Here is a 14,170-nt window from a genome sequence, read left to right on the forward strand (position 1 = left end):
ATCAGCTGCAGCCCGACTGTTCAGGCTGCTGGTGCTGGAGCAGTGGATCCTGTTTAGCAGTATCAGTGCAAGAACCTTACCTGGCACTGAGACAAGTGTAATACCTCTGTAGTTTTTACACCTGAACATCACCCTTTCCTTTCCAGACTGGAACAACAATGCCCCTCTTCCAGTAGGGATGACGCCTGTTCTCCATATGGAGCTGATGAGAGCATGCAACCACAGGAGGGAGGTTTCACCACCTGGATCCAGCATACACCTAGTGCTTTCTCGGTATTAAGCTTGTTCACCACCTGTCGAGTTTCCTCGACACATTCTGAGTCGCAACAGCATGGCTTCACGATAAAACCTAGACTGGCCAGCATGAAGTCCAGTCTAGCTTTTAGAGCTTGTTGCAGGCATATAAAAAATCAGAATATGTATTTATAAAAAAGGGTTAAACGTGTTAATTCAGAAGTGTTATTGGATAAACCCAAACAATACCCAACCCTATTATCTGTCCAAATGTGCATTAAGTCTACAGAGATAAATGTCGGGTTGTGCTTTCTGTATTGCAACAGAATAATCCGTCTTTATGTGCAAATTTATTTTGCACCAAATTTGAATGTTGCTTTTGGGGAAAAAAACAGGATTAAAACAGGATTCCTTAAATGAATAATCTTACTTAGGCAAGTTTACACCAGAAGTGTTTATACTAGTAAGTTTTAATCAAGAAAACAAATAATACAGAAAAACACAACAGATATAGACGAACATATCTGAGTACAGTATAAATAAAACATTTCAATAAGACATGGAAAAAAATGTCAACAAGCATCTTTATCATTCTACTCTTAAAGTACATTTGAGGAGAAGCAGAGACAAAAAGTAAGATCAGTAACACTGACATTTACAAAAGCAGACTGGCCTCAAATCAAATTTAAAATCAAGTTTACAGAGAGCAAATTTATTGTTCCTCTTTAAGCTTCCTTAAAAAAAGATCCTGAAGCAATCAAATGTCCCTTTTGGGGATCCAAGAACAGAAACATTCTCCTAAAGATGACTGTAAACATTGTTTGACTCAAAAAAGGACAGAGACAATCGGATGTAAGAAAACTTGAACACTTGAGCAAAATCTGACAAGTTTCCTCTTTTAGTGGCTTTTTAGTAACTCATGGCAATTGAAAATACCCCTTTATGTTTCTGTCTAAAAACATGGTAATGTGCTGTATTTGATGCTCAAGTAAAAAAAGATTTAAAACTGATTAATTGAACTTAGAGATTATGGTTTCATGGACTGGAGGTCTATCCATTCATGTCAAATGTCTATCTGAATAATGACATCAATGCTTTAAAATTCAGGTCATAACCTTCAGCAGGAGTCACATGAAGCCTTGGCTGTACTATTTACTTTGTCAGGGGTTTGTTTTTCCTGTTCCTCCTTCTCCTCCTCTTCCTCAGATAGTGATGAAGCCTCCCTGATCACTGCTGACTGACTCTGGCACCACGCAGCGACCCCTCCGCCTGGTTACGCGCCGCTTCCGATGGAATTTGGCGTAGCATCGCAACCCTGAAAGATCATCAGAAACCTGTTATCCAACTAATCAAACAGGCTATTTATTGTGAGGTACAGTAAGTAAGGGTGAACATATTCATAAAGCTTTACGAGCAGCATCTTTACATTCATATCGCAGACACAGCTGAATCTGCAGCACCACAGGAGATAAGCTTGTAAACATTGATTATGAAAATGCTCCATGCAACAGTGAACCCATCCGAGCCAATTCTGTAGAGATATCTTCATCAGCCACACACATAATCTATAATGTCAATATTTCAGCATCAAGCAAAACATTACACAAGACATTTTTATCACCTAAACATGTTCCTGTGTCTTAAAATTATGCCTGTTGCAGCTCCAGCAATCTGAGACAGATGTTAGGCATTGATATTTGCAACAGCTTCACGTATACGTGTTGGATCAGTTGCATTTGTGCTCGCTATCCTGGATGATAGTTTGGAGTTTGTTAACAATCTGAAAAGTTTCAAGCTTGTATCTGATGATGAAGGGATTAATTTGTGCCACTTTTCTTTTAAGATTTATTTTTGGGCTTTTCATCTCTTTATTACATACAGGAGGACAGTAGACAGAGTCGGAAATGGGAGAAAAAATGGGGAGAGACATGTGGTAAAGGGCCACAGGCCAGATTTAAGCCCAAGCCACCCACATACATGGGTACCGCCTTAGACTACTCGGCTATCTGTGCGCCCCTTGTGCCACTTTTTTAATGTCTTTTAACTGTTTTTTCAGCCCATTTTTGCAACTTTTATTTGACACTTTGAATATCTTTTGTGCATTTTTCAGCCAATTTGCCTCTTTTGACCAGTTTTTGGCACATTTTAGCCCCTATTCATCATACTTTTTCCCACCCATGTCACATGAAATCCATTTTTGATACATTTTAACCACTTTTTCTGCCATTTTTGCCCATTTTTACCCATTTTTACCACTGTTAACTCTATTTTGCTGCTTCCTGCCTACTTGTTTTCAGACTTTAACCAATTTTTGCTTGCTTAGGCTCATTTTTTCCAATTTTTATCCACTTTTCATCGATTTTTCTGCTGTTTTGCCACTTTTGACCCATTTTCACCTCTGTTCACCCATTTTTTTGCCACTGTCTGACTATGGTTTTGTCTCTGTTACCTCTTTTTCCATTTTTAACCAATTTTTGGCCATTTAAACCCATTGTTGCATTAAATAAACCATTTTTTTCCAGTTTAATCATATTTCACCATCTTTTATGTTTATTCAGGGAATTTAAGCCAATTTGGCCACTTTTCCACTACATTTTCTGCCCATTTTGCCTCTGTTAACACATTTTTGCCACTTAAACCCACTTTTATTCTGTTTTAAGAAAAAGGGGATGAAATTTTGAAGAACGCTATATATTCAAATAAATAAATAAACAAATAAACAATAACATAATTTGTTGCATTGATAAGAGTGGTAGTTATAATGGTGAAAACATTTGAATATTACAGTTATCACAGCTTAGACTGACAATGGATCCTGATTCTGCAGACTTCCATGGGACCCTTATGTGACTGGGCCCTGGAAAGCTCTCCCCTTTATCCCCCCCCCACCCCCATGTGTGGCCCTGAACTGTTGACAGTTGCTTTCCACACTCACCTTCCTCACACATGCAGTCATCGTAACATTTGTTGTTGAGGCCTCTGTTGTGAGGTTTACACTCATGTTGTCTCAGGTCACAACAAGAACCTTGAAGAAACAAATCAATTCATTTTAACAACCAAAAACATACAATAATATCATATGCAGTGCTGTACAGAGATTTTAGTCATGTTTTGGCCAAAAATTGAGGCTGGAGTAAGGTGTAGATGTGGCGAGTAAGCCCGCCTGGGGGCCCCATCGGGTGGGAAAAAGGATTGACTCAACCCCAGTAGTTTTCTGGATGTCCTTGCAGGGACTGGGGGTGATGGGGAAATAATCTGCCGCAAACATATGTTTGTTGACATGTGTAAGGCTTGACCCTGACCCCTCAGCCCAGGGTTGTGACACATTTGACCCCGTGATGAATTCTTAATGCCTTACATGCCTACAATGTGCACAGTACTGTAGACGAATCATAAGGGTCACTGAACCTGTATATAATGTTTCTGACAAAATTTTTAATTTGAATTACTTTACTTCAGTCAGGAACACTCTTTATTTACATTTAACCATTTACCTGCAAAATGTATCTACAGTTTTACTTAGTGTAGAAGACTTTGCTCAACAGATGCTCTCTGGGTCAGTCAAACAGCATTCTTTGACATTCCAGGGAGCACATGGCTAGATACCTCCATATGGATATATTTATCAATGACAATACATACTGAAAACAATAAAATTAGTTCTAAAGCAGTTAATACATAGCATGAATCTCAGTGTGAGGGTGCAACAAGCTTTATGCTATAAAGGAGGAGGCTGGGGTGGAGGAGGTGAAGTTTTGCCAGCAGCAGTGTGGTGCATCAGCATTAATGTAAGCAGGGATTAGTAAGAAGTGCGTCATATTTAAATGGGTCGCTGTGTTGAGATAAAGAGCTGTGATTGGCTGTGAGAGCTTGGAATCAGCTGGCCGTTATCTGATCACAGCTGAGCTTATGTCTACCAAATCCTAGATGACGCTGAGCTTCATTAGACTCTAAAAACTCTTTGGGTGCTGTATAAATAAGCTTGACTGATTGATTAATAATGCTCATAATTCTCTGAACTTCCAGTTTGAAATCAAGTTTTGAGCATTTGAAACAGCATCACTGAGGCTGAAATAAAACCACAGTCATGTATTACAGCTTTTCTGTCCATAACAAATGAAATGACTTAGATATTTCATCCAGTGTTGCAGACGGAACTGCACGGTGGTTTCAGATCGATAAATGCGGTAAGCACTGACCTGGCAGACAGTCCAGGTGATGGTCACACGGCTCGATGGCATCGGCATCCACAGTCACATTTCCATTGCTGAGGTTCTTACTCCGTCTCTTATCTGCAGAACAAAGTGGAAAGAAACACACTTTGATCCAAAAGACTTCTGATCAATACACAGCCTCTGGCAAACAGATCGATTGATTTGTCAAGGACCAACGAAATTCTGCCCATTTGTTATTTTCTGGTGGAGACATTTGTACGAGAAAAAGGTTCAAACACATCGCGGGATTTTAGATACAGGGTGGTTTTAATTTTTGAGTGAAAATCTCAAAATAACCAGAAATATCAAAGCTTTTAAAAGGTAGAAACATAATCCCCTCTTATTGTTGGGACAAAATAAACAATGCAATTAATTATTTGTATATATTATTTTGATAGGAACAGATACAGTACACAAAGAAAACTGATATCAGCCATCCCATGTAAGTATATTAGTGTTTATAGTGCATGCGAATTTGCAACATCTGTCCCTAGAACAGCTTTGTTTTTAAGCCCTTTAGTTAAGACAGCAGCCCATGGGTTGTTTTTTTTTTGGGGTGTGTTCCCTTCATTTAAAACTTTATTTTGCTTTCTACAAGAGTGGTGACTTCTGCTGATACCTATTACCATCAATAAATACTTCAAAGCTGAAGCAGATTTGTTGAGTTTGCACACAAAAAGGGAATTATATTATCTGAGAGCAACAGAATTCTGTTTGTTGGCTTAAAATCCCTCAAGACTTACAGCAGGTACCTCTGTTTATCAGACTGATAGTCATGCTTTAATTGTTTTGCTTAGTTTCCTATAACTTTAAGATGTAGGATATAAAATACTTTGGATAGTCAGAGTGCTTTTGCTATAAAGATCTTATAAACATTACTGTAGCAGATATCAAATTTATCCAAGTTTAAAGCATCATTAATAAACCCTCTGAGCTGTAAGCTATTTTTCTTTACCATTGTGTCTCACCAGGACTTTTTGTCTTAAAAAGTTTGTAACACATCAACCCAGTGGTGGACGGTCAAGCTCAAAACATCCTTTTCTTTAGGACAGGCTGGGCTTTAAGAATATGCAGCAATGTTATAAAAGTTTTGGGACTATAAAGACAAAAGAAAAAAAAAACAACCAGAAATAAAACTCAAAGATATTTATTTTTAACACAGTAAACATTAATGACTAATGGGGTTCTTTTGCACAAAATGTTGTTCTGTCATTTCTTTGGGACTTAGGAATTAAAAAATAATAATTCTGTGACAAAAAACAATCACCAGAATATTTGCATTTTTACAAAAAGTCTTTGGGCTTTTGGTAATTTGAGTCATTCTTTAAAGTGCAGTGACTCTGAGGGACAACTTAAAGCCTTTATGTGTCTATTACTCTTTACTATGAGTCAATCAGGCTGTGATTTACAGTTTCTAACTCTGTGCACATGTGCTGCTCAGCAAAGCATGGCATGACAACAAAACAGCCTGCCATTGGTTGTCACAGCCCAGATGCTTTCAGTACTTGCAAACAGACAATATGGCTGCAGGCTGACGGACTAACTGCAGGAACAATCGAAACGATGGAACGATCAGCTATCTGATGACTGTTTTCTGAGTGGGCGAATCTGAGTTTAGAGTTTTTGTTTCATTGCCACAGAATTTATCCACTACAACAGCAGATCTGTCTCAGATCCTGATACTTTTCAGACCACCTAGCTGCAATTTCGGCTGAATACAAACCTTTCTTCCTGGATGACGGCCAGGTGTCTGCAGGCTTCATGTCCTCGTAGTCTGTCCAATCAAAGAGCGCCATGTCCAACGTTGGCATCACCTCTCCTTGTCCTTTTCCTCGTCCAGACCTCTGAGAGACATAAAACAAACTTGAAGCAGTGCTGTATATTCAAACCTTGTTTAATGTATACCTCAGCAGGAGCATTTGCATTATGGTTTGATTTATATTCTACATAATAAATCCAGATATCAAAGCTCAAACCTGCTGATACATCGATCTGTAAACACCTAATTCTGCTAGAATTAGTCTCAGTATGCTGTTAAAGCTCTGCCTATCGCCTTTATTTATCTTTTTAACCACAAATGTGATCAGAATATGAAGATGTGTCTTAAAAGTAATCCTAAATCTGACAGAATCCAGCACCAAGGAGCAGCAGAGAATCTATCTGAGAGATCAATCCTGTCTCTTCAGATTAATGTTCAGTTAGGGTAATTAAACCACGGCAGCGTTAGATGACTCAGCTTTGATTTGTTGACTATCAGAGTTGCAGGTAAACACGATCAGGGTGTTCTTAATGAAACGCATCGGCCTGGTGTGGAGACGAGCAGCAGTAATGCCTCATTGATTCATAAAACGCTCGCACACAGAGAGCAGAGACAGAGCAGAGCTTTAAAAACCAATCGATTGGTAACAGAGAGCCTGGCTGCGCTCACTCCGGAATACAAATATAGTTTGTCAAACATTATTATTGCTTATACAAATACAACATACAGAGATATAGATTGAAACACACAGCTCATTACACACAACCGCAGGCTTTATTGGGAAACAGTGAGGCTGATGCAGCCTGCAGGAGAGATTCAATTATTCCTGCATCTATGTGAGAGATTTGTCCTGCAAAATGTTTAGACTGTCTTTAGTAAAGCCATCTGCTAATATTGATAGCGGCTGTATGAGCAGCATAACTTATCTTTGTACAATATTCTCTCTACAACTCTCTCTACTGCAAGGCTTCTAAACCTTTTTTGGTCTGCAACCCCCAAAATAAAGGTGCCAGAGACCTGGGACCCCCACTGTACCTGAAGGTGGCTGAACACAGCCATGCACATTCAAGAATAGTCATGTGCAGACAAGGCCGCCTTAAAAGGGGATAGGAGGGGAGAAGTTTCTGGGGCTCATGGAGGTCAGCAAAATCATAAACCACTGTTAAGTTTAGCTGCAATATTTATATTTAACCTGAATAATATTTATATTTAACCTGAATAATAACCCCTCTTATCAAAGCATCAAATATATTTTTAAGTCATTTGTGCCATAGTTTATAGCCTTCTTACAAATATAAATCCCTTTTCTTAAAAACAAAATATAAAAGGTTAAAAATGGTTTAAAAAAAGTGGTGATATGGGACTTTAAAAGCAGTAGACATGGGTTAGAAGTGGCACAAATTAGATAAAAGAGCCAAAAAATGGCAAAAATGGGTGAAAGTGGTAAAAGGGGATTAAAATGTGCTAGAAATTGTTTTAAAGTGGCAAAAATGAACATTTGACGAAATTGGATTTAAAAGTTTGAAAACGTGGTTAAAACTGAAAAAAAAAACTGATTAGCTGAGGCAGAAAAATAGGCAAGAAACTGGCAGAAATGGGCATCAAATGTGGTGCAAATGTGTGTGCAAAAAGGGGTTAATAATGAGTCAACAGAGGCACAATAGGTGGACGGTGGCAAACACAGGCAGAAAAAGTGGTAGAAAGGGTTTAATATTGATAAAAATGGGTTTAGAGTGGCAAAAATGTGTCAAAATTGGGGAAAAAAGTGGGTTAAAGAGGTAAAAATGGGTCTAAATTGTGAAAAAATAGATGAAAAGTGGCAAATTGTAACAAAATTCAGTGAGAAAAATATCCTTCAAGTTTTTAATGACTCCAGCAACTACCTCTAAGTGCCTTTGCGACCCCCAAGGGGGTCCTAACCCCCATGTTGAGAATCACTGCTCTAAAGCACCATGACTGTAGATGTGTTACTAATCCTGGATTTGTCAAATTCAAATACGTGGCCACCAACTAGGAAGTTTATCTTCCAGAGTAATAGACTTGAATGTTTAGAGGACTGATCCTCCGCCCCTGACCCCGCCCACATCTCCTGATCAAAAGAGGAAGGCGGAATTTTCTTCCAAGCAGGGAGGGCCAACTGAACCTGGGGGCGGTGCTAACTCCCAGCATGATATCATGAGGGGAAAATCTTAGAACAGCTTGTTTCAGCACACATTTTCTGAAAGGTGGAGAAAGGGTGGGATTTTTCTGATTCTTTGGGGGGATTATGGACAGGCCAGGGGCGCATATTTTTAGCTAGAAAAACCTGAAAAGTTGTATTTTGTTTTTTGTGACTATTAACAAAGAGGAGAAAAGGGCAAAACAAGATCATTTCATAATAATCTAAGAGTCTTTTATTGTTTTAGGAAGAGACTAACTCTCTCAGTCCTCCTGTGCAAACATTCTGACATTATGATTACAAAACAAAGTTTTCATCACACAAGGTGTCTCATTTTTATGGAAGAGGGCCAGTGAACAAAAAATTGAAAAGCAGTTTTTTTTTAACTTGTGAGAAAAGTCAGAATTCTGAGAAAATAGCCAGAAAGTAAAAAAAAAAAAAAATTGTGTCTCAAAGTTTTTTTTTTTTTTTTTTTTTTTTTTTTTTTCCAGTGGCCGTAATCCTCTGTACATTTTGACAGGGAGCTTGGAGACAAAATATTAAAATGACTTTTTACTGGTATATAATTCCTAGCAGACATTTGGAAAGTTATCCTTCCTTCATATTTAGTTCACACGATTTGATTTCTGAGGTGGAGAACTGCAAACAACACATATATGTTGTTCCTGTTTGGTTGTTTCTCTACAGAAAATCTACAGCGACATTTACACGGTTTAATCTGAATAAAAATCTCCTTAGAGTTGGTTTAGTTTGGCTCATTCACACTCATTGTGTTTTTATATTTGTGTTTGTTCTTATAAACTGTTGCTGTTGTTTATTTCCATTTAAAATTGAATTTGCAGGAAAATAAAAACATAATGAACCATTTTGTTTTTCTCCTTTGATAACTGAAATCAGCGCTCGGGGACCTGTGGACAAATCCATAAATTCATATGAAGTATGTGTGTGATACAATAAAATCCTGTTATTCTACACCAATAAAAACTAATTCAGATGAGTGTTTGATGACATTGCTATAAACCATCTCCATGGTGTGCTGTTCAGCCATGATAAAAGCCATAAAATGTTACTGTTATCATTTTCCTCCCGAATAAAAACATGAGACGGTATAATTAAGTCAGCAGGACCCTCAAACGTCTCCTGAGGAAAGCCATCGATCAAAAAATAACAACCAGCGTCTTCATGAGAACAGATCCATACTTGTTTCCTCTCACCCTGAGGAAAATACGCCCGTATGGAAATATCAATTAGATTAATTGTGGGGGTCTACCTACATGTGCTCGGCTGCTCATTAAACCATCAGGAGAAGATCGAACGTTAATTAAGAAGCCTCGCCTCATGCTGGTGCCACTGCAGCTGGGATCGAGAAAGGTTATCAGGTTTTTCTCCTGTGGTCCGATAATATTTGACTGCTGCTGTTTCAAAGACGTGCACAGACTAGGGGACTCAGACTTCATGTAACAGAATATTAAACAGTCAGTTTCAGTCTGCAAACACCAAACAGTAAGACCTCAGACACAGTCAAACACCCACCATGACGTCTTCTACAGCCTCAGACAGAGGACGCAAATCTGAAGACAGTTTTAAGGGTTTTTGATCTTTTCTGATTTAAAGTACTTTTAAAAGGTTTCTATCACCAGAGAGGGGAAAGCAGTGGTTGTATCAGTAATCAACGACATTTATCCACGGTCATATTTCAATGAGAACCAGCCTCCTACATGAGATAGGTGTTGTGTCAAGTTTGACCCTGTTTTGCAACTTTATTGCCGCTTTAAACCTATTTTTGCTGTTTTTTTGTCCTTTTCTGCAACATTTTACCCAATTAAGTTGTTTAATGCCCTTTAACCACACTTTTTTGCAACTATTTTGCCACTTTTCACCATGTTTAACCACTTTTTGCCCATTTTTGCCACTGTTTTGCCATCTTATGCTTGTTTATTTCATTTCATTCTACAATTTTTTTTCAAATTACGTCACTTTTTACACATTCTTGCCGCTGTTTTGCCATTTTCAAACCTTTTTTCGTCAATTTTTGTCCATTTTTGCAACATACGCAATTTTGTTGTTTTATGCCCTTTAACAACACTTTTTTTGCAACTATTTTGCCACTTTTCACCCAATTTTGCCACTTTTTGCATTTTTTTACCAGTGTTTTGCCACCTTATGCTTATTTATTTCATTTCCTTCTGCAATTCATTTCCAAATTATGTCACTTTGCACATTCTTGCCACTGTTTTGCCTTTTCAAAGCTGTTTTTGCTGATTTTTGTCAATTTTTGCCACATTAAACCCAATTTCGTTCTTTACCCAATTTTGCCCATTTTTGTTACACTTTGTCCATGTTAGCAACTTTTCCCATTGTGCCGGTGTTTCGCCACCTTAATGCTCATTTATTTCACTTCATTCTACAATTTTTTTCAAATTAAGTCACTTTTTACACACTCCTTCCACTGCTTTGCCATTTCAAACCTGTTTTTGTTGATTTTTGTCCATTTTTGCCACATATGCAATTTTGTTATTTTATGCCCTTTTAACGACACTGTTTTGCAACTATTTTGCCACTTTTCACCCAATTTAGCCACATTTTGCCCATTTTTGCCAGTGTTTCACCACCTTATGCTCATTTATTTCATTTCCTTCTGCAATTTCTTTTCCAAATTATGTCACTTTTGCACATTTAAGCCACTGTTTTGCCTTTTCAAAGCTGTTTTAGCGGCTTTTGTCAATTTTTGCCAGTTTCAACCCATTATTGCCCCCTCCGATTTTTTGCCCATTTACACCCATGTTTACCATTTCTTTTTGCCAGTTTTCACCCACTTTTTGCAAGTTTTGTTGATGTTAGCCACTTTTTGCCCATTCTTGCCACTGTTTTGCCATTTCAAACCTGTTTTTGCTGATTTTTGTCAATTTTCGCCACATTACACCCATTTTTTTTTCTTTTATGCCCTTTAACAACACTTTTTTTGCAACTATTTCGCCACTTTTCACCCAATTTAGCCCATTTTTATTACACTATGTCCATGTTAGCAACTTTTGCCCATTTTTGCCAGTGTTTCGCCACCTTATACTCATCTATTTCATTTAGGTCTGCCATTTCTTTTCCAAATTATGTTACTTTTGCACATTCTTGACCATGTTTTACCTTTGCAAAACAGTTTTTGTGGCTTTTTTGACCATTTCTGCCAGTTTTAACCCATTATTGCAGTCCCTCCCATTTTTTGCCCCTTTTCGCCCATGTTTACCACTTCTTTTTGCCATTTTTAACCCATTTTGCCGCATTATGCCTATTTTAGCCACTATTTGCCCATCTTTGCGACAGTTTCACCACCTTAGGTTCATTTGTTTCATTTCATCCTGCCACTTTATTCAATTACGTCACTTTTTGCCCATTCTTGCCACTGTTTTGACATTTTTGTTGCTTTTGGGGGTGGCAGTAGCTCAGTCTGTAAGGACTTGGTCTTGAAATCAGAGGGTCGCCAGTTCAAGTCCTGGTCGAACTGTATCTGGACTTTGGCCTGGTACCTGGAGGGGTGCCAGTTCACTCCCCAAGCACTATCAAAGTGCCCTTGAGCAAAGCACTGAACCCCCGACAGCTCACGGCAGCACTTCAACAAGAGCAGCAAGGATGGATGGATGGAGTTTTGATTTGTATGAGCTTAAAAGCCATAATCAACAAGATTTTAAAAAGTCTTCAAATATTCAGGTTGTGTGTGATGCATCTGGAATAAATGGAAGTTTAATTTTGGAATTAGGGTACATTTTCCTGATATTCTTATGTTTGGAGATGTACCTGTACTTGACCCAGTCTAGGGCCACTTTGTAAAGCTGGCAAATATGACAGCTGTCCTTTAGGAGTCCTTCCAATAGCCATCCTACTCCTGATCAATGGGCACAATGGGTGAAGACCAGATACTTGGTTGAGAGTTTTATTTGAGGCTTTTTTTTGCTGCAGATTCTTGTGTTTTAACTGTAACCATCATAACAGTATTGGTTTGAGCACTCAGAGCTTTTGTTCTCCTGGTTTAGGTCACATTTGGTTCAACTTAACAATCCTTTCTAAAGGAAGTCATCAATAAAACAACTCTAATGAGATTCTTTTCATCTAGCAGCTTTTGTATTGTTCAGTAGAGAACCATTCCTAAAGAAAACAACAGCCAATCAAATCAAACGGTGTCACTGATCCTGTCAGACATCGCACGCCCAACAAGCTGTTGTGTGTTTGTTTCAGCAGCTGTCCATGTGAAAGCTTTCACGGAGTTGGCACTAGCTCAACCGCTGCTGACATCAGGAACCATCTTGTCTTACATGTGTATCGTTTCTAAGATGAAAAAGACAGCTTGGAAAAACACGTGTGATCCTCTGTTTGAGCGTACTGACTGAGAGTCATGCTGGCTGGATGTGACAGGTGGCGAGCAGAGCCCCTCGCACTCCTGCAGATTTTTTCAGCCAAACACAAAACAGGACTCTCTGTGGTCACATTCATTTTGATCTGCCGTGGTCTCTAATAAAGGAACAGGAAGCTAGTTATAGAAAATGGACTGCAAACTCTGAACTGTGTGGTTTTGATCCCAGAGGTGTAGTTTTAATCCACAGTACACAGCCATATTCATCACATAAACTGTGACCCAGAGCGTGCCGGCCTGGCCCCGCTGGAGGATATTTTTCATCAGCTCTCAGGTTCACGCCATCATTTTACCAGATGAGCTATGAGGTTTGCGGCGGCGTGGTAACGGCAGTAATGGGGCCCATTTTCGCTCTATTTCCCCTGCACACTGGCATCACACTGAGGCATAACAGACGCACGGCCTTTAATAAAGCGCTCGCGCCTTTTTCAGGGTTACCTGGGGTTTGGTGGAGGCCGGGGGCAGCGTTGGGGGATGCTCGTTCATCACCGTGGTTACCATGGAGGAGCCGGAGCCAAAGACGGCGGCGATGGGGGAGGGGTATTCGCTGGGCGGGGTCACGATGAGGGAGAGGGAGTCGGCAGAAGAAGAGGAGGAGGGAGGATCATCAAACAGATCCCTGTCCCTGAACGCAGAACTCAGCTCAGGCTCAGGAAGGAAGCCTGGAAGGACAAAAAGAGAAGATACTCAGGCCTTAGATAGTGGATTATGACATAATTTCCTTGTATATGGAACCAGTTTGCCATTTCAGTTGAAAAATATGATGTTATCAAACCTTTTGAATAGCACTGATAAAAAAGGGAAAGGTCGTGTAAATAAAAAGCATTAAAAAAGCTTTCAATGTGCTGTCAACATAAACTGAGGGATCCTTTTATCTAAACTTAAGAAAACATCTTCTTTAAAGTGACCATTAGTTTCTTAGCTACAGCTCTCAGCTGTAACTAAAGCTCTCCTTCACTCCATTTAACTGCTGATCTTGAGCTTTAGATTGCATCAAATGCTCTTCTTCCCTCAGTCAGATTTTTCCTGGTTGATTTACTGCTGTGGTTGCTTGAATTTCCAAATTTCTGAGCATTTCAGGACAAGTTATCCATCCAAGTGTCACAATCTCCATCTCCACCACTGATGTCAAGGAACATTCTCCCTAAATTCGTGCATATAAGGGTTAGGACTCAGTGGTAAATGTTTTTATGGACTTTTCTGCCTCTAATGGTAAAGCTTAAGAAAGACAGGAACTATGGGAAGCAAGAGTAAGGAAAGACATGCACTAAACATGCTGCAGGATTGTGGTTTAAACCTGCAACCATTGTGCTGAGGTCTGTAGCCCCAGTATATGAGCACCTGCATTAACAACTCAGCACCCTTCATGGTGCTTTTTACACAGCAGGTCTCACTTAGGCTGC

General features: G+C 39.1%; 1 protein-coding gene across 2 annotated transcripts in view; it reads right to left on the reverse strand.

The window, feature by feature from the left end:
• Nucleotides 1-804: 804 nt before the first annotated feature.
• Nucleotides 805-14,170, reverse strand: part of draxina (dorsal inhibitory axon guidance protein a) — a 58,554-nt gene continuing 45,188 nt past the window's right edge. For both annotated transcript variants that reach the window (XM_041783391.1, XM_041783390.1), the window contains exons 3-7: nucleotides 13,206-13,429; nucleotides 6,172-6,292; nucleotides 4,434-4,526; nucleotides 3,170-3,259; nucleotides 805-1,549 (exon numbers count right to left, since the gene is read on the reverse strand). In XM_041783391.1, the coding sequence (XP_041639325.1) occupies nucleotides 1,437-1,549; nucleotides 3,170-3,259; nucleotides 4,434-4,526; nucleotides 6,172-6,292; nucleotides 13,206-13,429 (641 nt within the window). In that variant the 3' untranslated portion in view covers nucleotides 805-1,436. The remainder of the gene's footprint in view (nucleotides 1,550-3,169; nucleotides 3,260-4,433; nucleotides 4,527-6,171; nucleotides 6,293-13,205; nucleotides 13,430-14,170) is intronic.

Source organism: Cheilinus undulatus, linkage group 3 (genome assembly GCF_018320785.1).
Source record: "Cheilinus undulatus linkage group 3, ASM1832078v1, whole genome shotgun sequence".
Taxonomy (NCBI): domain Eukaryota; kingdom Metazoa; phylum Chordata; class Actinopteri; order Labriformes; family Labridae; genus Cheilinus; species Cheilinus undulatus.